General features: G+C 42.3%; 4 protein-coding genes across 6 annotated transcripts; 2 read left to right on the forward strand and 2 right to left on the reverse strand.

The window, feature by feature from the left end:
• The first annotated feature begins 346 nt into the window (after positions 1–346).
• On the forward strand, positions 347–3613 carry mif4gdb (MIF4G domain containing b). Of its 2 annotated transcripts, XM_019889781.1 has the most exons (7): positions 347–504; positions 781–842; positions 1027–1107; positions 1175–1284; positions 1895–2050; positions 2550–2642; positions 2921–3613. In XM_019889781.1, exons 1-7 carry the CDS (start codon positions 443–445, stop codon positions 3146–3148), a joined length of 792 nt encoding a protein of 263 aa, XP_019745340.1. In that variant the 5' UTR covers positions 347–442; the 3' UTR covers positions 3149–3613. The 2 variants fall into 2 exon arrangements, with proteins under 2 accessions (XP_019745340.1, XP_019745341.1); XM_019889782.1 differs by lacking the exon at positions 781–842 and having other exon boundaries at positions 391–504.
• Positions 3614–3932: 319 nt separating this feature from the next.
• On the reverse strand, positions 3933–5786 carry mrps7 (mitochondrial ribosomal protein S7). The gene is made up of 5 exons (XM_019889783.1): positions 5679–5786; positions 5058–5249; positions 4735–4798; positions 4447–4614; positions 3933–4257 (listed from the first exon to the last, which is right to left on the reverse strand). The coding sequence occupies exons 1-5, from the start codon at positions 5720–5722 to the stop codon at positions 4036–4038; spliced, it is 690 nt and encodes a 229-aa protein (XP_019745342.1). The 5' UTR covers positions 5723–5786; the 3' UTR covers positions 3933–4035.
• A 122-nt stretch (positions 5787–5908) lies between these two features.
• gga3b (golgi associated, gamma adaptin ear containing, ARF binding protein 3b) lies at positions 5909–15177 on the forward strand. Of its 2 annotated transcripts, none has more exons than XM_019889778.1 (17): positions 5909–5995; positions 6298–6382; positions 6495–6570; positions 6646–6744; positions 8376–8499; positions 8580–8683; positions 8871–8951; positions 9652–9789; positions 9873–9954; positions 10115–10231; positions 11189–11455; positions 11532–11617; positions 11973–12097; positions 13095–13366; positions 13540–13709; positions 14374–14484; positions 14587–15177. In XM_019889778.1, exons 1-17 carry the CDS (start codon positions 5956–5958, stop codon positions 14695–14697), a joined length of 2088 nt encoding a protein of 695 aa, XP_019745337.1. In that variant the 5' UTR covers positions 5909–5955; the 3' UTR covers positions 14698–15177. The 2 variants fall into 2 exon arrangements, with proteins under 2 accessions (XP_019745337.1, XP_019745338.1); XM_019889779.1 differs by having other exon boundaries at positions 13098–13366.
• A 1112-nt stretch (positions 15178–16289) lies between these two features.
• nup85 (nucleoporin 85) lies at positions 16290–23568 on the reverse strand. Its single transcript, XM_019889780.1, has 19 exons — positions 22985–23568; positions 22709–22799; positions 22359–22515; positions 22218–22288; positions 22085–22128; positions 21896–21959; positions 21689–21810; positions 21490–21624; positions 20321–20443; positions 20063–20194; positions 19870–19976; positions 19029–19112; positions 18875–18940; positions 18154–18305; positions 17899–18016; positions 17709–17809; positions 17363–17514; positions 16557–16679; positions 16290–16463 (listed from the first exon to the last, which is right to left on the reverse strand). Exons 1-19 carry the CDS (start codon positions 23015–23017, stop codon positions 16365–16367), a joined length of 1974 nt encoding a protein of 657 aa, XP_019745339.1. The 5' UTR covers positions 23018–23568; the 3' UTR covers positions 16290–16364.
• Positions 23569–23620: the final 52 nt, after the last annotated feature.

Genomic DNA, 23620 nt, shown 5'->3' on the forward strand with positions numbered 1-23620 from the left:
GATTAATCGAATATATTTTTATGTTTTCTAGTTTGATATATCGACAAAGTAAATGTTATTGAATTGTAAAATTGAACATGTTGTGAATTAAAATAATAATAATTACAATAGAGACACAGCCGCCACTAATGAGTGTGGTTGGGCTCTACCTCAGACACTTCTCTAACCATAAATGAAAAATGTGTTTAAAATGACGCTATAGTAAGATAATCAACTTCTAATACGTACAAAAAATGCTAAGACCAAACATAATTTGAAGGAGAAGGGGGATCTTCTCACCCCAAGGCGGCAACGACGAATTTCTCTCATTGACCAACCCTGTGATGGGGAATTATCTTGTGTTGTTATTGTATCTTAGAAAGACTACGCTTACCTATGCTAGTGGACATATACACTCTTGTAGCTATATTTCATCTTTGAATGCCTTCAGCACGCCATACCTATGCAAGTGAAAACGCGAAGACTCTTCAATTCACGTTACGATTCGCGTAGCATTTCCAAAATGTAAGTAATATAAACCAGATGTTTTCATTACTCAACATGTAACTCTTCTTGCGTTAAAACTTAACTTCTACTTGTTGACTATGAGTACAGAAGCTAGCTTGCTAGCATCACGTTCGTTTTAAATGTAAAAACAAACACTTTTTTTTACCCGACTGCCAGGAACTGATTTCTTAATCGGCTAAACGTGCTTTTTGGGGGATTAATAACCTCTTTATTTAACGCACTGCGACGTTAATGTGACCCGAGTTTACACATGTTAATCCTTGCGCTCTGCAGCCAACTTGATGACACCACAGGATTTTGGAGCTATTGTTGTCTATGCCTGCTAAATAGTTTAGGTAGGAGTTTGTATTTAGTTTTTGTTTATACTGTGGACTTACCATTTCACAAGCACAGGCACACAGAAGCACATTTAAATTCCTTATATAATGTTTATATAGTGGAATACAAAACAAAAATCCCAATAGAGTAAAGGCTTTCGGAAGTAGAGTTTGTGATCGCATTCAGTGGTGTTCTCTGCAGCTATGGAAAACTCTCCCGAAGACTACAGGATCCAGTCATTTGACCTGCAAACGCAAATGTTGCTCAAAACAGCCTTGAAAGGTCAGTTCAATACATGAAAATTCCCAAAAGTGTGTCAATGGTTTCAAATATGTTAATCATCCTCCAGATCCAGGCTCAGTGAATCTGGAGAAGGTGTCCAACATCATTGTGGATCAGTCACTGAAGGACCAGGTGTTCAGCAAGGAGGCAGGACGCATTTGCTACACTATTGCGCAGGTGCTTGCGATGTCAGGAGTTGCTATCAGTGGCCAGCGGTGTGTTTATTTACACAATTGCTGCAACTGTTTTCATCTGAAAATCTTTTTTTTTCCACCCATGACCAGGCAATCTTGTGATGTAATAAACATGTTCACATTAAGAGGTCAATTCAAGATCAGATTTTCCTTCAAAGGTTCCCTTCAGACCTTCCACAAAACCTTGCATATTGATGCAGAGGACCAATGACCGACTGATTTGTCCCCCCGACCCCTCCTAGTTTATGTATCCTGATATTTGACATTTTTATTATTGTTATTCAATTAACAGCATGTCAAAATTTATTGGAATGTTGTGTGGTAAGAGTGTGCGATTGAGTGGTGTGTTTGGGTGGAGTACGGCAATTTCCATTGGATGTTCTTTTCTTTGTTTCACCTGTTGGTTTCTTGTTCGAAAGGTTTGTTTTTATTATTGTTGTCTCCCATACATGGAAAAGGTCAATCCAAATATTTGACCAAAAAAAAAAAAAAAAAAGTTTTCTCCAAATTCAGTGGCAGCAAGTACCGAGCATCTATAAGGGGTGAAGCATTTTGATTTGCATTCTCTAATGAAAATCTCATTTGTGGCTCAGGCGGAGGCCAAGCAGAACAACGGCAGTGTGTTCAGGAGGAACTTACTGAACAGGCTCCAGCAGGAGTTCAAGGAACGCGAGGGGACTCGAGCTCGTTCCCTGCAGGAGTGGGTCTGCTTCGTCACTTTCATCTGTAACATCTACGACTACCTCAAAGTGAGCATGCAAACACCCTAAACTATCTGTTTTTCGGCGTTGCGCCCAAATTTCATTGTATCTGCACCACACAAGGAGAAAACTTTCTCTTCTATACCCCTAAACTCCATAGCAATTAAAAGCGTTCATAATTTTACAACTGAAAATTCATATGTTGTCAAAGGGATAAAGTGATTTGCAAGAACAAATCTGTTGGGATAAAAAGTCAGTCTTCCAAGAATAAAGTTGTAATTTTCCAAAGTAGTTTTAATATTACAACATAAAAATCAAAGTTTCACAACCACTACCATTATGTTCTTGCGATCGTAAGTCTCAAGAACAGAATTCTCGAAAGTCGTAATAGTGTTGTAAGAGAATAGAAGCTTTTAATCGGGCCAAAGTAAAGGTCAGCAGGAGCTATTAGTTCATGTTTGTTTTGGTAGCACGCCGGTCCCCATATGCAAGTATGCACGTTTTTCAAAGCATCCTGTTTAATTGTAATTTTTGTTATGCTGCGCAGGTGAACAACATGCCCATGGTGGCGCTGGTCCATCCCGTGTACGACTGTCTGATGAGGCTGGCGCAACCCGATGCTCTGACGAATGAGGAGGAGGTGAGCAAGACCATTCTCTATTTAGGCTAGTATGCTTGATAAGGTATGAATGTGGCCTGTTTGTGTTGAATAATTTAACTGCCTGAATTCAGTCGTCTATGTAACATTGGTTCATGATTATGTTCATGTTTTATGTGTGGTGTTGATGCTATATGATCCTGTTTTCATTGCTTTGCTGCCTTCTTACAGCATCAAAATGCCATGACAATTATTCGTAGATTTTTGCATGTCATAGCACTGTACTCACCTCCAGCTTCGGTGCATCCTCCCTCACTCAGGTGGACTGTCTGGTGCTGCAGCTCCACCGCATCGGGGAGCAGTTGGAGAAGTCCAGCAGCCAGCGCATGGATGAGCTTTTCTACCTGCTGCGCGATGGCTTCCTGCTCCAGGAGGGTCTCACCTCCATGGCCCGCCTGCTGCTGCTGGAGATCCTGGAATTCAGGGCGGGGGGCTGGGTGCTCAGCGGCACGGCGCACAGATATTACTATAGTGAAATTGCAGACTGAATGTGGCAAAGGGGGTGTGGGTTTTTTTTTGGGGGGGGGGGGGATACACCAGCAATTTTCATGATGGACATCAAAAATGTGCAATCGATCCTGAGAGTGAAATTCCTGAGGTTCGGTCACACAGCCTCCTTGGTTATTCTTTTTATTTATTTATTGTAGTTTTATTTATCTTGAAGGAACTCCTTTTCATGAGAAAACATTTCAAAGTTAAAGTTGGGATATTCCTGATCAGATCAAAGTTGGTCTGACCCGTTTTCAGATGTGTGACAAATGGTGAAGGAAATAGAAATATCTGTTGCAGTTTTGAGAGCTAGTTTATCATTAAAGAGATGCATTGCAGTTCTGCCAGCTGGTAAATAAGGAGTGTGTATAGCTGTTATGGTTTTATTCAAGGGGAGATTAATATGTGTATACTGTTATTGTATTTTGTATTTGTTCCAATAAAATCTTGGATTACAAAAAAAGTTTTGATATGGGTCTGACTTTTTCAAAGTGATATATGTCCCCTTTTATTCAGATTCCCCACAATTAATTTGAATAGTTTTTTAAATTATTTTTAAATACATTAAACATGTTTGAGAACTGCTGGCGCAGTTGCTTCGGAACACCTTGTCGGTGTGCGCCTCATGGAGAAGAGGGTGGGGGGTGGGGGGGTTGATTTGACAGCCAGCTTGAAAATAGGTGTAGGTATGAATTATGTTGAATATATTTTAAACACATTTTGTGCTTTTCTACACTATTGTGATGAACCGAGCCATCCCTGTAGTTCATAACTCTTCAGCCCTTGAGTTTTTTCAAGTTTATTATTTACAAAAGGTGCCATATGTCACCTTTCAATGTGAAGAAGACAGTTGTTTTTTTTTCCCCCCCCCCAGTCCTCTGCACTTCTACCACCAGCGGTAATGCGCGTATGCTCTGTTGGCTTCGGCCATCTTGTGGAGCTCGATCTTCTTCTTGAAGACATTGCCTTCCTTCATGGAAGCTGCCATCAGTTCCTGAGAGAGTTTTTCATACATGTGTGTACGCCGGTGCTTATTTTCCCTGCACTCTGTGATCATCCATTTCATGGCAAGGAAGCGTCGCCTGTTGTCTGTAAGTGGCACCGGCACCTGAATGACAAAAGAATGGTGGTTTATTTTCATTTTCAAAATGGTTTTATTTGAAGCTTTTATGTGGCGTCTGGTGAATTTGGTATCATTTACTTCCTCTGTATATGAGGGTCGGTGTGGGGATCTGATATTTATGAACAAAAATAGAAGATTTTATTAGTTAATTTGTTTTATGCAACTGAAACTGACCTGGTAGTACTTTCCACCTTTCTGGATGCTGGTGAGACCAACGACAGGCTTACAGTTGTCTAAAGCTTGATGAAAGATAGCATAAGGGTTGCACTCAATCTCCTCTCTCTTTCCCTCTGGAGCTTTGTGGTACTTCTCCACCTGTTTCCTTTTAATAAGCTCCAATGTCTGTGAAAGGAGCAGGCACATTTTCAACGGACTTGAAAAAACTACCACAGTGAAAGGCCTCCTCAGTCTGCCATCTACTGAAGACTCTGAAGTTGTGAGTAAATACCAATGTGTTCGTACCTCTGTCATGATCTCCCTTGCCAAAACTTTGTTTCCATGCTTCATCATCATGTTGATGAACTTACTGGAAAACCAAAGACAAAACAATCAACAACTCCACAGTGCGTCCGTGTGTAATACGGACAGTGGTGGGAAGTAGCCAAGTTTAAAAACATAATTATTGTACTTCAGTATATTTTTTTTTAGGTATCCATTCTAAAGTAACTACTTTTCCAATGACTTTAGTTTGAGTCTCCATCAAGTCAAACAAAATAAGCACTTTTACTTAAGTATAGTTTTGCCATCTCTGGTTATTGAAACATTCTAGGATGTATTCGAGATACCTGATGACAGGATCATGGAAAACTGAGCTGGTGACGCTGTTCGTGGCCGCCTTGATGGGTCTGAGAGCCTTCAGCGACTGCTCTTCCTTCTCCTCATCGCTGAGTTCCGTCTCTGGTTTGTCATAAACCTCTTTCCTCACCTCTGGCTCCAGATAGTATGGATTGTATCTGCTCCATCGCATCGCCAAGACCCTGGAAACACAAAACATTCATTCATAGTCATCTTATCAGACAGTCATAACAATTTGTAATGCATTTTAGTTATATGAAGTCTATTGGTATCATCATCAAGTTAATAATACTGGAAATTCGTATGTGTAATGATGGGGAGAGTATAAGACTATCAGCACAAACGTGAAGTTCAAGATATTATTGGACTTAACATATAGTGGTCATGTTCAAACAAATATACAAATGTATGCGAGGAAAGCAAAAAAAAAAACGCAATTACAGGTACAAAAAAAATCAGGCATAAACCCAGTCTACCTTGAACAGGAATTTAACGATGCAACGGAATTTCTCTACTCTGTCCATGTAACTGTCCTTGATAATGGATGGATGTAAAAACTTAATGCTTCATTCATTACTTATCTCGTTTATAGTTATAAAATGCGACATTACCTGGGTGTCCAAGGTTTTAAAAGTCCAGAAATGGAAGTCGCCATGTTGAAAATGTCAGTACCCCGACAACACTCAGTTTAGTAGCTCGTGCAGCTGCCTTCTCAAAAAAAAGACCATCTATTTTTCTAAATTTCAATATGAATACAAATTAAACAATACTGTATTTTAAATTTGTATTTTACTGTATGTTTTTTGTTTTACTTTATATGGTATTAGAATGGCATTTTACGCGACTCTCGTTTACACGCTCGTGACATCTCGCGATGTTTTGATTACTATGGCGTATCAGGAAGGAGAGTCGCTTGAATCCTGGCTCAGTGAGTGATTTTTGCAAATTTATAAATTAAAAGACACTTGTAGTTGTGCAATTTCCAATGCCAGCGTTACGACACAGTCAGTTATTTCATACAGTAGTTGTCAGCACTGCTTTCCGGCACTTTCGACGGCATTGTGGTCGTGACTGGTCGATATGTACATCATTTTTCAGTCATCTGGGTGGAGGTCTTAAAATGTAGTGTCTTTTCAGTGTGTTAAGTCTGTTGAATTGACACAAGATTTGAATGGTGTGATTGGAGTGATGATCAATATGTAATTGTGTGAAAATGTAATTGTGTATCAGATAAAGCCACCCATCCAACAAACAGACAAGAGGACTGGGAGTACATCATTGGCTTCTGTGACCAAGTCAACAAAGAACTGGAAGGGTTTGTTTTATATTTACAACACGTCATTATTATTATTATTATTATTATTGTTATTATTATTATTATCATCATCCCTTAGGGGAAAAATATCATTTGGAATTTTCTTTTGCAGCCCCCAAATTGCAATCCCACTACTGGTCCATAAGATCCACTCACCACAAGAATGGGAAGCTCTTCAGGCACTTACAGTAAGAAGAAAGAAAAAAATCTTCATTGTAGCAGAAACAACTTGATCTGTGTGAATTTATTGATTGTGTGCGTAGGTGTTAGAGGCGTGCATGAAGAACTGTGGGAGCAGGTTTCATAACGAAGTTGGGAAATACCGATTTTTAAACGAGCTGATTAAAGTTGTGTCTCCAAAGGTAAGTTGTCTTAAGTGCCGTACAGTGCCCTCCGTTTATCTCGGATAATCCAATCCGGTCCTGAGAGCGCGAAGCGGAAATAAATAATAAATAAAGGGACCATTGAACAAAAACATAAAATGTGTTTAGTAGTATTGCCCCTCCCATACAGTTCAAACACATCTAAACCTATTTCAACACTTTAAGGAGTTTTCCTTCGCGCCTTTTCTCACACACTGTCAAGAAACAGTAGACCGCCGTATTACTTCACTTTAAGGAAATGAAAAGATGGCTTGCCTGCACAGCTCTCCAAATATGAGGCAAAGCCTACTCACTTCAAGCTCTTTGTCACTTCCGCCATGAAGTTTAACGTAAAACTGACACACAAAATAAAAGAGCATTACACATTGTATATTTCAATACAGTATTGACATATGTGAAGTTTTTGACCATTTATTATTTATTTTAGGGGCTAATACACTATGCAGAAATAACATAAAAACAGTCAGATTTGCGTAAATCACAACAAACACGTCTGCTCACAATGAACGTTGAAAGAAGCCGAGAGGAGTTGAGTGGCGTATTCGGGTATGCTCAGTTTGGTCTAAACCGGTTTTCGGTCGTAATCCGAGGCGTAAAAATCTCGAATTTTCTGGTCGAAATCCAATTTGGTGAGAAAACTGAGGTTTGATTGTATTTGTAATTGGGAGTTAGAGGTACGATCGGGCCTAAAAAATCCAGCCCGACCCGGCCCGCGGGTATTAAAGCCCGACCCGGCCCGAGCCCGACCAATTAACTTGATTTGCAGGCCCGAGCCCGAAGCAAACCCGAAATTTCATTTTATTTGTGAGGACTCGGGAGGAGGAGGGGTGATTTATGATAACAAATTAAAGCCTGTCTTTTGTAACGAAATCAAAGTTAAACAAGACTGTATAAACATTTACATCTTTTATATTTCTGTTTCTGAAGAGGGTACATTAACCGACAATTTTCCATCATTGACAGATTTTTTTTAAGAGTTGCAAGAGTTTAGTACAGTATGTGTTGTGATGAGGCGACTTCTGTTTTTTTGGGAACCACGGTCTCTCGTGGGCAAAACTATTCACGGCCTCGAAAAGCCTCAGCGCACTAAACATACGGTATATTTATTAAAAAAAAAAAAAGTCAGCGAGAGAGAAGCCCGGCCCGACCCGACCCAAACCCGAAGCAATGATTGACATTTTAGGCCCGACTCAGGTCGGGCTCTGGCTCGGGCCGCCCGATCTTACCTCTATTGCGAGTGATGTTGTCAGTAAAGAATGAAAGAAAAACAAACATCAAAATCAGAGAAACTCATCAACTGGCTTTTTCGTCTTAATTTTTCCGGAGCTGTATAATGTGAAACGCCATAGATGGGCTAACCGACATTAGCCTCAATGGTAAAGTAATTCTAAACCTTCAAATAACTGATACTTTAACAAACAGTGCTGTATAGTAGAATACAAATATTCTCTCTACTGTTTGGGAAAGATGACGATCAATAGAGCTGCGTTGGGAATCTTCACTGCCTCTTCTTGATTATGCTGCAACTCTAAATCCTGACACACCTGTCAAAACCTATGACAAAAAAATAAACAGTGGCTGATTGCGTGCTCCATTTTGTCGATTTGCAGTACATGGGCGACAGTGCACCTGAGAAGGTGAAGAGAAAGATTGTTGAAATGCTGTACAGCTGGACCGTCGCCTTCCCCAATGAGCCCAAGATAAATGAAGCCTACCAAACACTGAGAAGACAAGGTTTGCTTTGGCATGATTTTGGATCAGCATTTTTTTTTTCCCTCTTCCTGTCTTTGTTTATGCCAACACTCTTCCCACAGGGCTGGTGACCCGAGATCCAGAGTTGCCGCCGGACCGGACTTTGATTCCCTCTCCGCCCACACGGCCGAAACACCCAGTGTTCGACAACGAGGACATGGGGAAGGTCTGCAAGGGTTTTTTTTTTTTTTTTTTGAGGGGGGAATGTCATTCGGGTTTTGGGACAGTGTTGGTGGTGGAGTGAGTACGGTGTAGTTGTCGCGCATGTTTTCAGCAGTGAAGATTTGTACAAACTTGTCGGATGTATTTCCAAACAAGCCTTGTTTGTGTTTGCTTGAATGCAATGTCCGCAGCTCCTTGCTGAGCTTCTCCGCAGCAAAAACCCAGAAGACCTCCAGGAGGCCAACAGGTTAATCAAAAATATGGTGAAAGAGGTGAGACACTTCCCAGTCTTGTCACATAGCGGAATATTTTATTTTTGAAATGTTACATGTCATTATCTTAGTGTTTATGTACCGCCAAACTGGACGTGAAACCTGGTTACCGTGGTAACAGCCAGAGATGGAAAGACTTGACATAGTATATCTAATTGATTCCACATCCATCCATTTTCCGATCCGCTTAATCCTCACAAGGGTCGCGGGGGGTGCTGTAGCCTATCCCAGCTGTCTTGGGGCAGTAGGCTGGGAACACCCTGAACGGGTTGCCAGCCAATCGCAGGGCACACAGAGACAAACAACAATCCACGCACACACTCACACCGAGGGACAATTTAGAGTGTTCAATCAGCCTGCCATGCATGTTTTTGGAATGTGGGAGGAAACCGGAGTACCCGGAGAAAACCCACACAGGCCCGGGGAGAACATGCAAACTCCACACAGGGAGGCCGGAGCTGGAATTGAACCCGGTACCTCTGCACTGTGAGGTCGACGCGCGAACCACTGGCCCACCGGGCCGCTGATTCCACATCATCCTCACTATTATTTCACTATTCGTGCATATTGTGACATTTATGTTTGGTGGTGTGCCGGGGGGGTTTAACAATCAAGTCGCCTTGGATGAATAAAGGTTTGAGAAACACTGTTTTGTTACCAGGCAGGCTGGTGAGCATCTTATTCTTTTTACTCCCCCCAGGATGAGGTGCGCGTGCAGAAGGTGTCAAAGCGCAACAACACGCTGGAGGAGGTCAACATCAACGTCAAGCTCTTGTCCGAGATGCTCTCCCACTACGACAAAGACGCCTCATCGGAGTCCGACAAGGAGATTATGAAGGTCGGTGTTTTGAATCAAATGTGTCACAGTTAGACCGAAAAGCGTTGCTCGGAAAAAAAAAAAATCGTTCTTCGCTGCCTTAGGAACTGTGCGATCGCTGTGATCAGCTGAGACGGGCCGCTTTCAAAATGGCCACTGAGGCAGAGGACAACGACACCAGTTTAGGTTTGTCGATTTATTTATTTATTTATTTTTATCTGATGGAAGTGCAGAAATCGAGTTGAGACTCAGTCAAGTGATGCGCTCCACGTAATGAACCAATCATCAATTCCACACAATCGATAAATTCTTAACGAAGAATGAATGAATGGCTTATTATGCTCAGGTGACATCCTGCAGGCTAGCGACGACCTTTCCAGAGTCATCAACTCCTACAAGAAAATAGTGGAGGGGTTGGCTGTCAACGGAGACAGCCAGGAGCCTCGTGGACACACACGCAGCGGTCAGAGAATTCAGCGCGAACACACACACAAATACATAACAACAAAAAAATATACACATTTATTTCAGTTACAGTTCATGGAGAAAACACCATTCACAGATCTGTGATGGAGCGGCTGCCCAAGCAATACAATTTTTTTTCTTAAACTGTATGTCAAAGTGTAAAACAAACTTTCAACGCGTTGCCAATATGGTTACATGATGCAATACTTAATTGTCATCGGTCATACACATTCGACCGTTCAAAAACATGAGCGTCAGATGGGGAGGGTGCGTCCGTCTTGACATCTGTTTGCAGCTCATCCTGTTTTTGCATCTACGGTGTCAAAAGCACAGGAAAACCACAAACTTGCACGGCAACGAGCTTGCATAGCAACGCTTACAGATAGCGGGATAACGTGATACAAGTTAACGCCGTAAATCAGGGGTGTCAAACTCATTTTTGTCGCGGGCCACATTGTAGTTACGGTTTCCTTTGGAGGGTCGTTACGAATTTTGGGAAACCATGTAAATGTTTAATCACCTCCACATATTACATACACAGTGCACAACAAATGGATGGATAACTAGTTTTAAAATCAGAAGTCAAGAATAATGACTGTTATTGTGGATTACATGTGACAATTTGAAATTTTGGTTCAGACTTTAGCAAGCATCATGGAACTTGACACGCTTGATTTGCTTTCGAGGGCCACGTAAAATGATGTGGTGGGCCAGATCTGGCCCCCGGGCCTTGACTTTGACACCTGTGCCGTAAATGATAAAATTTCCACTCCAGCACACACAAGCATACACTAAACACACAAACGCACGGCACACACAAAGGACAATCAACAACCAACACACCCACGTGTAAAAAAACACTCAAAAGTGCACGCACACACAAACATGGACCATAGAAAAAAAAAACACACCTGCACTCTCAAGCCATCCACATCTTACCGTGTTTGTCCCCCAGATCTGCCAGAGACAACCGACACACTCATCGACTTGACCGTCACGGACCCGCCGAGTCTTCCTGGGCCAGCGGCGGTGGCGCCGGCCCCCGTCCCGCTGTCGGGCGCTCTCTCCGACATCTTGGGCGACTCATCCTTCCCGGCCCTGCCGCCGCCTCCCAATCAGCTGCCGGGCCCGCTGGCCGCTCTGTGCGGCAGCCCGGGTCACCCTCCGCCTGACGCGGCCTCCGACGCACTCTCGCTTCTTGATCATGAGCTGCTGTCATTAGGTACTCACTCAAATACTTCCCTTGAGTACAAAGCCAAAAAAAAAATGTAAATAAAAGCATTTTGTACATCCCGCAGGACTAACTGATGACCACCCCGCATTACTGAGCAACCAGTCCAAAGCAAATCCAAACAAGGCATCCAATCAGTGGAGTTCCTTGCAGGTACAATATCTTGATGAGTCACAAGTACTCTGGTTAGCTTAAGCACACAATAGGAGATGATGGTGGTCCTGTACTAGTCTACTCTTTGTCCTCACTTGACAGTGCACTAGGAGAACAACCGGGATTCACTCTGAACATTTTTTTACCATTACTCATGCCACTTTGGCCCTTCCAGTCTACAAGTAGCTTACTCGTCAGCGACTGTGCTGCCCTTGAAACACTTAACCAGGCTTGTTTCGTGCAACAAACCCTTTGATGAGTAAGACACGGTTGTTGTACTGGCGCGCTGACTTGCCTTCCTAGTAAGGAAAAAAGTATGCAGAACGAATGCTCAGAGGCTTTTATCTGTCTTCAGGCCCCTGCGACAAGTACGGATTTGTTTGGCGGTCCAGCTGCATTCTTGCCCCCAGCAGAACCTGACTTTCCCTCACTCCAGAACCTTCAAGACCTGGCTCTCATGGGCTTCCCCAATCATAAGAGGTGCCATACTAAGAAGTACTGCTTTATTATGTTTGTTTTTAAAACTCCTAAAATTGTGTTAAAAAAAAAAAAACGACAACTTTTTATTTCTGTGTCTATTTTATTCAGACTTATTTAACTTTTTTTATTGTGGAAATGAAGTTTTTTTGTCCCTTTTGCGATTACCACACTATTCTCATAAAACACCGCTTTTTTGTTGGAAGTTGTAAAGTATTTAAAGGATTTTGGGTCATATTTCTATTTTAATTCTGGTAATATTGCCACTTTAACTTTGTAGAGTAAAATAGTAAATAACACTGGTCAACAGCAAATTATGATCAAGAGATGGCTTTATGGGTCCTGAAATGTATTTTTGACACTCATTTAAAAAATGTCTTTACTTTTTTTTTTTTTTTTAGGAAAAGCTTGTGCAATACGGATTTGACCATGCATTAGAATTTATCGCTGGCGTTTCGTAAAAAAATAAATAAATAAAAAATTCCGCATGTTGCTGAAGCTAACCCTTCATTCATAAGTATTGTTAAATATAACACTGTGGTACATATTGTTATAATATTAGTATGATAGCCTGATGCTAAGAAAGAAGAAAAAAGGGCGGATTCGGAATCTGTGCAAAAAAAAAAAATTCATCTAGTTTACGTGCGTCTGCAAAAATTTGTTGAGCGGTGTAACGATTAATTTTGAGCTTAACATCAGCATTCTACTTTGGTTCTAGTTCATGGAAGTATACATTTAAATTAAAACGTAACAACAGGCTATTTTAAATGTACCATAGAGAATTGCTTGAAACGCTTTTCATTTTGAGTCAGTTTACTTTTTGTGTAAAGGCCACATTATTTCCTGATTCTTAGAATATAGCCTCCAATAAAATGGAGATAATCATATTTTTACTACAATATTATAAAAGTATTTTTACGACTTTATTAGTAGCAATTTGAAGATATTTTATTATATCAAACAGTGCTGAATATATAGTGTGACTTTGCACATTTTCCAGTGGCACGCCAATGGGAAGTTTTGGGGGACCCACGGTGGTTCCTCCCCCCGCGGCCGGGTCGAGCTCCCCCTCTCCAGCATCTCTCATCCAGGGTGCTCTGCCCGTCTCTCCTGCCCTGAGCCACGCCAAAGCCCAGAACCTGGCCTCCGTCCCGGGTAGCCCGCTATTCCGCTCCCTGTCCCCGGCCCACCCTGCCGTCCAGGGAAGCCCCGCCAGAACTGCGCAGATGTCCCTAAGCAACGTACACGTTCCTCTGGACGCCATCAGACCCAGTGAGGATTACGCTCAAATATATTTTTTTCCCAAACAATACTCAAGTTCACATTCACTTTGGGAAAATTGACGTGAATTGCCATGGAAAGTTTCGCTAACGATTTTTGCATCTCATTAGCTGTTTGTCATATCCGCTGGCTTCCGACTGGCTAACGTGCCCTTCTTATTGTAGGTAAAGTGCTGCCGGTTACCGCCTACGACAAGGACGGTGTTCGGGTTCTGCTCAACTTTGCTTCCGATTCTCCCCCTGGCAGGCCTGACGTGTTGGTCATGGTGGTGTCCATGCTTAACACAGCGCCACTCCCTGTTCATGGGGTGGTACTGCAAGCTGCTGTACCAAAAGTAATACACTTGTGTGGACTGGCGACGTTTTATATAATTTTTTCTATAATGTGTTCGCCTATTCACAGATGTTTTTTTTTTAACCTATCCATTCATCCATTTTCTAATTCGCTTAACCTCACAAGGGTTGCGGGCATGCTGGAGCCAATCCCAGCTGACTTCGTGCGGCAGGCGGGGTACATCCTGAACTGGTTGTCAGCCAATCGCAGGGCACACATAGACAAACAAACAACCGCGCTCACAATTACACCTAGTGACAATTTAGAGAACCAATCGTTCATGATTCACTGAAAAACTTTTGCTGCTTTTGTACTTTTTTTGAAATGTCCTAAAATGCCACAAGATGGCGCCTAAGCCCTACCTAACAAAAGTAGTGCTGTGGCGCCATGTTCTGGCATCGTGTTGCCAAGAAACTATTTTTGAAGTGAAGGAAGGAGCTTCTGCGAATATAAAAGTAGTGATATGGTCTCATCTATTGTTATCAATACCCAATTCTAAACATGTAGGGGCGATTTGCTGTCGTTCATTTTGGGTTCATCCAGAAATTTCACCCGAAGGCCAAATATGGCAAAATTTTTGCATACAACACATAATCTTAAAGCACCGAAAGTGGTTTTTTTTTTTCTTTTCAGTGAACCATCTTTTTTTTCTCCTCCTGTTCCAGTCAATGAAGGTGAAGCTACAGCCTCCTTCAGGAACAGAATTGGCCGCGTTTAACCCCATCCTACCTCCGGCCTCCATTACGCAGATCATGCTGCTAGCCAATCCAACAAAGGTGAGTCAACCCCACACGCGCCAATGTCACATTACTCGCCAATACAGAGAGGCTCACACTAGCTCCATTTTTTGCTGACGCAAGTTGTTCGCGTATTTTCAGGAAAAGGTTCGCCTGCGCTACAAGCTGGCGTTCACGCTTGGGGATGTACTGTGCAACGAGGTGGGGGAGGTGGACCAGTTCCCATCGCCTGAGGCGTGGGGGCACTTATAAAAACACACGTGCACACACTTCACCAAGGAAACTCCAGTCTTTACGAAGAGACCTATCATCACAGCATAAAGACAGTTGGAACAACTCAACGTTTTAGTTGGTTTAGTGATACTTGGTTTTATTTAGGTATAGCTTTTGCGTTTTGTTTGTTTTTTTTTTTTTTGCAGGTAACTAAAGATAAGCACTGATATGAAAACAGTCATATTTAAAGGGGACATATGAAGGAAAATTGACTTTTTAATTGCTTGTATGCAAGTACAGTGTACCTTGACTTTTGAGTGCTCCAAAAGGGTCAGTCTTGATCTTTGGGGTATTGCAATGAAAGAATGTCACAAACTTATTTAAAACCAAAATGTGTACATTTTCTTCTAATACAGTATCCTAAATATCTAATATCCTAAATAATTCTCCTAAATATCCAAGTTGTTTTTTTTCCCCTTCATGACTTTTGATCTTGACTGCATTACATTTGAACGGGGGACAAAAATTAGCACATTTTCAGATTTGTAACTCGAAAATGAGTGTTACATAAATCGGTTGAAAACAGTCATATTTAAAGGGGACATATGAAGGAAAATTGACTTTTTAATTGCTTGTATGCAAGTACAGTGTACCTTGACTTTTGAGTGCTCCAAAAGGGTCAGTCTTGATCTTTGGGGTATTGCAATGAAAGAATGTCACAAACTTATTTAAAACCAAAATGTGTACATTTTCTTCTAATACAGTATCCTAAATATCTAATATCCTAAATAATTCTCCTAAATATCCAAGTTGTTTTTTTTCCCCTTCATGACTTTTGATCTTGACTGCATTACATTTGAACGGGGGACAAAAATTAGCACATTTTCAGATTTGTAACTCGAAAATGAGTGTTACATAAATCGGTTCCTCGGCATTTGAGCATTTATTTACTGTTTAGACAAATGTCAATGTGGCAAATATTTTTGCTTTTAAAAATATTGTTTGATATTTGTCACTGTAGAAGGATTACACTTTCTAATAACCAAATGACTTAAGTTGTAACGCAGCTTTTGTTTCATTTGACGCTTGTTATTTAAGTTTGTTCTCATTTGGATGATAATTTTTCCTTAACTATTCCTAGTATCGGGGAGTACGGTGATCCCCTGCGGATTCAGTTTGGCAGATTGCTTGGCTGTCTCGTGGCATCTTGGTGCCAAGGAACTATGTTGAAGTGAGTAGATGAGCTTCCTTTTTGGCAACAGTTGTGCTTTGTCGCCATGTTGTGGCATCTAGAAGCAGTTATAAACCCTCACTACTAGCAGGGGTTTCACTATACTTGCAGTGCGTTTTACTGTCAGTTAACAACACTGAACCTTGATAATGTGAAATAAAATATATGGACATGAATTTAAAAATATTCAGCCATGAAACCGCGTCATGGTGCTGACTCATCAGCCTCATTTGCATATGAGATGTACAGAAGCGAGTTTAAGTGTACATACTTCAGAACTACTGTATCGTCGTTTGTGAATACGTGACATTTACATTTGTACATTTAGTTTGTCTGCTGCATGAAATAAAGATTTTTGTGTGAATGGAAGCTGATGTGTCATTGAAGAAGTACCACCGGGTTCATTCTCGAAAATGAGATTTTTATTGGAAAGGATTATAAACAGTAGAAAAGAGTTGCTGCGCATGCTGAGAGTTCACACTTCGACTGTGCCTTCGTTGACGATGGCCATGGCCAAGTTCCTGGCCAGGGCGAGTCTCAGGAGCTCCACTTTGGTCACCTCCAGGTCTTCCTCCTCGAATAGCAAAGACGCAAATGAGAAAGAATATATGTCCAAATTTTAAACATGGAATGGTGTTAAAATTCGACACATTGAAGAGATGTGTACCTGCATGGGGGTGTCGGTCATGGAAGCGGCGGCAGTGGTGGTGGCGGTGGTGGTGTTGCAGGAGGAGGTGAGTTCCTCCAAACAAAAGATGAGCTCGTAGGTTTGCTCTGATGTGAAGATGACCTGAAATGCATCAACACTAACCATTACATCAATTGATTTAGTTCCGTTTGCACAGAGTTTCAAAGCCCGAGTGAGACACGGAATGCTGGGTTGAGTTTGTGCCGTTCTCTGCCCCCCATCGATAGCGCCGGCCTCTCTGAAGCTCGCGCACAGCTAGGGATGTGGGAATTTTCAAAGTCGGAAACCATCGATGGGAACCAACGGTAATTTCAGAGAATGAAACTGAATTTACAAAAGAAAGGTTAGCTTTTATTTTGAAAAATATCTGTGGAAGACATGTTTTGCATATCGCTGACATTTGGCCAAAACCTGTCACAATTTGGGATTTTTTTTGGGACACATCAGTAATATTCACGTGTTAGTGGCCAATTTGCTTGCATTCTTTGACGGTGCAGTGAATGGTTGAAGTCCTTTTTTTTTGGGGGGGGGGGGGCTGAAATGTGAGAATTTTGGGGGTACTGTAGGGGATGCAGTAATGATGAAATGAAGGCAAGTCATGTGTCTTTGCAAATTGTTCACCGATCAAAGAGCAAGCTACTCTCCTTGACCCCTTCCAATTCTACAGTTTTCTGGTGAATGTCTCCTTGCGGGTCACCATAGCATGAGCGTTTCGCCCAAAGCCACCAATATGTTCCACCTCTTTTGAAAGCCATCTTGTATTTAAAATGCTTTGCCTTACAAACCTCTTTTTGCTCAAGCAGCGGCAGGGCATCAGTCAGTAGCGTCATCCAGAAGCTCCTGGGCGCGATCTTGGCGGTCATCAAGGAGAGGAGAAGCTTGGCCGCCTCCCTGAAGCGCTTCTCTCCGTACAACTTGTGGAACTCACGGTACTTCCCTTAAAAAAAAAAAAAAAAATTTTTAAATGTGAATGGCGATCCAGCGAACGGGAGCAGAAAGTCAGTAGGGAGGGAAACAAAGAAGTGAGTACCTACGTAAGAAGAAGTAAGACAAGAGCAAATATGCACATGGACTGATAGTGATGCCAATCAAAACCACATCTAACTGTCTATTTGTGTACTTGTTGCTTACCGAGAAAAGTGAGCCTGTCACTCAGCAGCATGGCCGGACCTAAATTGTCTATGAGGTCCAGATCGGAAAAGGACCCTCTGGAACAGTAATCCTGTAAAAACCTGAACACAAACATATACAGCGGCTGATTGGATGGGTTGATTGCAATCTCGACATTTTCTCCAAGCGTCCTCTTGAGGCACAAACAAACCTTTCTGAAATTAAGGTGGCGAAGGCAGCGTCTTTGGCTCTGATGCTCCAGGAGAGGGCGGAACCCAGTCTGTTGTTCCTCAGAGCGCGCATGGCCATGATCTTACAAATACTACGCACTGCGTAAGAACAGAACAAAATTTCCACACACCAATAGAGGTAGCTAATGTACCCCTGAGGATCGCTGCTTTTTATGCATTGCAAACGACAAAAGCGTCTTGTAAATGGGAGAAGGAACGTCAAAAAAAGGTGCTACCTTGCTCCGACATCTGCCTTTGCTCACAGATCCTGAGCACCTTGAGGGCTTTGCGCTCCGTGTCTAAGGGGATGCGCTCCATCTGCAGTTCCAAGTAGACGCGGCCAAACTCCGGGCAGTGGTCAAAGTAGTCCACGGCCAACTGCCACAGACTGAACACAAGAATGCACTTGGGGTAAGACTCAAAGCATGTTGGGGAAAATCCATCTGAAAAGGGAAAATAGAATGGATGAATTTTCAATTGTTTGCTTTGTGCTGCTAGCCAAAATTGAAGTTACGAGCAAGCTTCAGAAGTGCAGCAGCTTGAGTGAAAGGGGGAAAAAAAAAATAAGAGTAACTTCGGTAGTATAATGGTATTTTAGTTGTATCTGTTGAGAGGGGAAAAAAAAAGTCATTCAACCCATCAAAAGCCTTTTCTCAGTCTTGTTTTTGTTTTTCAGTTTGACATTTCCTTTCACAAAAGGTCTCCACTTTGTAGTCAGAAACCATTTTTTTTAAACCAACCCAAGTTCTAATGCCGATTGAAGAACAGAAAAGGCAACGCATGTTTTGTCTGGTGAAGGAAAAATCTGTTTCTTTTGGGAGGTTTGAGGCTTATACCGCGACAGACTCAGTGTGTCTTGAAAAATCCGCCAATATGTTCTAAAATGGCTGACAATATGAGGGACTCTGCTTTGAAAGCGGCTGGCAGTCCGTGAGGTAAGAATAAAAAAGCCTCCACCTGTGGTGACTGAAGAGACCGGATGCATATTCCAACAGCAGAAACTCTCTCAAGTTGGAGCCAAAGCTAAAAAGACAAAAAAGGCAGCTCTGATGCATCTTTGCGTCAAATGTCACTTGATGCGACACGTCTCGTTGCTAGTTACGGTACTTACTGCAGATTGTGAGACTGAAGGAGCTGACAGTGATCAAGTAGATCCGTCAGATGGGCCACGAACCACCAATTGTTGAGGGCAATGCTGAGGGGGACACACAAGGAGGGAGGATTGAGCAACAACAATGTGGCTGTGTTCCGTTTCTGACTTCTCAAGATGTGTTGTGGGATACACTGAGGGCGCTAAATAGAGGGCTAACCTATAGTCACATCACATTGAAACAGCATATCAAACAGGGTTCCCACTCTTCCACTTGCTTTTTATTTCTGGACCTTTTAAGGACTTTTGAGGGCTAATTTAGCCATTTTTAAGGACTTTTCCTCTATTTAGCAGGGGATTCCCGGTGGATTTAATGCCCGCTCAGCAATTGCGGGCTGAACAGAAAGCCACATATCACTGAGCTGGTGTTCAAATCATTGCTGCCAAAGGAAGGGCACATCTTTATTTTTAGGGGCAATCGGCTAACCCTTTATTTGACATACTGTATGTCAAATTTTCATCTTCCTACCAGTATTACAGGTAGGAAAATGAAAAAAAAAACGTCATTCTCAAATAAAGTACACGAAGAAAAATTTAATTAAATTTCGAAAATGTATAACTTCAATTTATTTTCGAATAAAAATATTTTTTTAAAGGATTTTTATTGATTTTAGAAGCTTTCCCTGAAAACTAAGGACAATTAAGAACATAACTTCTTTTTTATGGATTTTTATGCACTTTAAGGACCCGTGGGAACCCTGTCAAAATGGCCACCTGACTACATAAATCATGAGATGACTCCTGTATATCGTGATTTAGGAGTGATTGCCAACACACGGCGAGTTCCATGAATCAGCACTACCTGCAGTCCTTGATGACCTGGTGGATGTCAAATTCAAAAGCGGCAAGTAAGATGCTGTCCAGGGCTTCTGGCACGCTCCTGGGGTCCAGAAACATGGTCATGCATGACTGCACAGAGCACACAAACACGTTAGACAGCAGAGATTATTCGAAAGTGGCGTGAGCAGAAAACGCTGGTGCTGTCGTGACTGTACATGGGCGTAGAAATGCAGCTCAGTGGATTTGACGGTGGGGTGGCAATAGAGGAGCCTTGTGACCAGGAAGTGGTACCAGGTGCCCACAAGTTCTTTATGTTCCAGCAAAGTGTCTTCATCTCCCACTAAGATCTAAAAATGACAGGAAATTCAACTGAAAAGAATTGACTTTGAAAGGCATACAGCCAAAAACATGAATATTAATGTACAAACAGTAATTACACTTTATGAAATGCACTGTGCCGAGGGCAATCTTACCTTGGCTATGAGTTCTAGGTGTGGGTTGCTGGCAAAAGAGTTGTCCTGGAGGCAGCGGTCCACTTCTTCGTGCCAATGTCTCCACTTGACGTCAAAATCTGTCGGTGTCTGGGTACCACCGGGCTGAAGGTTGAAGATTGACAATTTTCGCATTTATTTCAATGGCAGTTGTGCCGCATTACAGCTTGGTTGCCAAATTCGCCCCACCACATTTTTTTAATGGCCGAGTAACGCAAAAAAGTGTGCATGTAGTTATTATGTTAGCTATATGCACAGAACACATGCACCGGCGTTACGTATTCAGTTCAGGATTTCAACAAAATGTAACCGTCATTGCTTGTCCTCGGGTAAAGTTTTTGTTGGCCTTTTAAGCCAATGACATGCCTCTGAATATGTTGGCATTGTGTTGGGACTGGAGAGTGACTGTTTGGATCATATTCACGAAGAGGACTGCTGGTGACGTCTTCTATGAGGGAGCGAGTGAGCTGGCGAGCCTTCCATCCACACCTTGTAAGTAAATATTTTCCCACCTAAAATAGGTCATTTGTAATATTTATGGTTATGGACATATTTACATAATGCAATGTATCAAGGTCATTGTCTGATTACACAGCACTACAGTGGCACAGGAAGGAGTCACAAGTGCACTTCGTGCACAGCGCTGCAGTGGGTAAGAGGACCTCCAATCGCATCCAATTGTGAAGATGCATCTTCTTGAACAAACATATTGATTTTATTGCCAGGTAGAAATGAGATCAGGGAGGCAGAAGATGCCAAATATAACATTAATATAGCCTAAAAAGGCGTCCGGGTGGTCCAGTGGTTAGCGCGTTAACCTCACAGTGCAAGCGGATCGGAAAATGAATGAAAGAATATAGCCCCCAAAAAAAAAAAAAAATCAAAAAGTAATATGAGTAATTTCTCCAAGACCGTAAAAAGAACTGCTAAGGGTAGCGCTTATCGATCCTGCATTTTTGAAAAATTCACCCCCGAGGTCAGTTTAGTAGCGGGGCTTGGTACCCATCCCGACTCCCAAACTTGCTTATAAACATTTTTAGAGAGGGCGTCAATCACTCCTGTTTTCCACTGTTCGTGGCAGTGCTCAGTCCAATACAGGCTTACTGTCTGCGCTTTTCACAGTCATAACAGGACACAAAACAAGATCTTACATTATAGAAGGGCATCTTGCTAAGCAGGTTGTCCATCAGCTTGAACATATTCCTGGCAGCAGGTTGGAGAGTGGCCTGCTTCACCAGCAACTGTCTGACTTCTTCCAAGCGGCCCTGCAGCACATAGCCCACCACCTGTGCAACACAATAGCATCATGAATGGACGTGAATTCACAAACAGCGTGTGCCCATTACCTACCACGTCCCAGTAGTCGCGGTGTTCGGCGGGACTCTCGCTTTGCAGCACGTGCGTCGCCTTCTCGTCCACGTCGCCCTTGTGTAATCTCACCCAGTCTAGCAGGTGGAGCAACAGGGCGCCCACTAAGGACACGAGCAGAAACGGCAGAAAGGCTGGCTGTGAACTCCGAAAAGGGTAGAAAATAAATCAGTGCACAGTGACACTGACCAGCGTCAATGAAGAGGACTTCACAAAGATTCCAGATCAGTTCAATGGCCAACAGGATTGACACCTGTTTAAACGGAACAAAAAGGTAAATTGTCATGCAAATGCAGATCAAATAGTAATTACACTTTTTCTGGTATTTTGTTTATTTAACAAATGTTCTGAATCATAGTGAATGAAAAAAGTACACACCTGATTTCCATATTGTGTGCACACCGCAGAGTCTTTGGTATTAACTAATAAAAAAAAAAAGAGATTATAAAAAAACATAAGATATTACTGAAGAGCTGGTAACAATCCATAATCGTAGTAAGAAAATACAGACCTGCAACTTGTTGAAGCTCTTCTATACAGGCCCGTATTACAGATCTATAATTTTTACTAATGCTGACAAATCTAAAGAGAAACAAAACGTGTTTGACGGAATGATTAAATGTGAACTGGTTAAGTCTTGAGTTGAACTTACTGGGACTTCTTGTTCTTGCTGGGGATTTCCTCTTGGATTGTCTGAAGGCCAACAAAGATGTGGTGTGACTCGTTGAAGAGTTTGCGTAGAATGGGAGAGTGAATTTCCTCGTCTTTCCTGACCTCATGGATGAAGGAGCTGCACGACCCCGAAGCGCCTGCGAACCGAGGGCACAAGCAAGTAGGTAGAGGTTACCCCTAGCAGAATTTCTGGCAACGCTGAGCATTTATATTCGCAAGAGTCCCAGAATATTTGTTGAATTAATTTATCCGTTTACACTAACTGCCATTTAACACGACTTGGGATGTGATTGAGGTGAGTAGACTCTCTCAAATCTACTGAATACACACCAGATTGCTTGTAAAGGGTCTCATACACGAGGATATCTCCCGGACCACAGGCAAAACCCAAATGTTTCCCATGACTGGATATTGGAATATTCTGTGAGAAAACAAAAGTCATGACATGAACACAAGGGCAACAGGCACTTGCCATCTCTTAACATGAACCAGCACTCAATAAAACATATTTTGTGCGGTGCATAGTTGGAAAGGTTTGGCTGGAGGTTTACGTCTGGCGTTTTTAGCGAGAAAATTGCGAGAGAAACTGAGAGTTAAGTATCTTACTGTAATTGTCGGGTCAACGTCGACCTCCTCCATCGCGGAATAATATCGCCAATACAATAAAATGTGAAATAGCGAATATATTGTGATAAATACGTATAAATGAACTACAAATGTGATGGTTTAGCGCGCGCCAGCCATCCAGTGAAAGGTCCCCGTATTGCCGCCTGATGACGTCATCGCAGAGCTGCCCGTTCTCGTGCCTGATTTTCCATCTGCCTTCGCTTCGTAGGTAATCTGCCCTGTTTTTACTGATAAATGGTCAAAACTACGTTAGGGGATTACAGTTACCGCACCGGAAATTGTAGGGCATTCCATTTTGTACAGAAGTAAAGGATTTTGAACACAAAAATGACGAACATACGATGGCCGTTTGTACGTAGGCGGCTAACAAAGAGGGTGTTACATGCGACATTCGTTCGAACAGAGTGGGTCTTGTGTTTATTTGCGCTTTGATTTGGTGCATTTACCGCAATCTAAAAGCCAACAAAAGAATTACAACGACATGCGCGCTCACGCGGGGCCGAGAGTCTCTGTAACGCGCATCTTTACTCTCCCGCCCACGCTTGGTCTGGCGTCCACCCTCGTGACCTCCAGCGGCCAATTGGCGCTCACTGTCTCGTGCGCGCACCGGCTCGG

The sequence above is a fragment of the Hippocampus comes genome, unplaced genomic scaffold (assembly GCF_001891065.2).
Source record: "Hippocampus comes isolate QL1 unplaced genomic scaffold, H_comes_QL1_v1.1 scaffold326, whole genome shotgun sequence".
NCBI classification, from domain to species: Eukaryota; Metazoa; Chordata; class Actinopteri; order Syngnathiformes; family Syngnathidae; genus Hippocampus; species Hippocampus comes.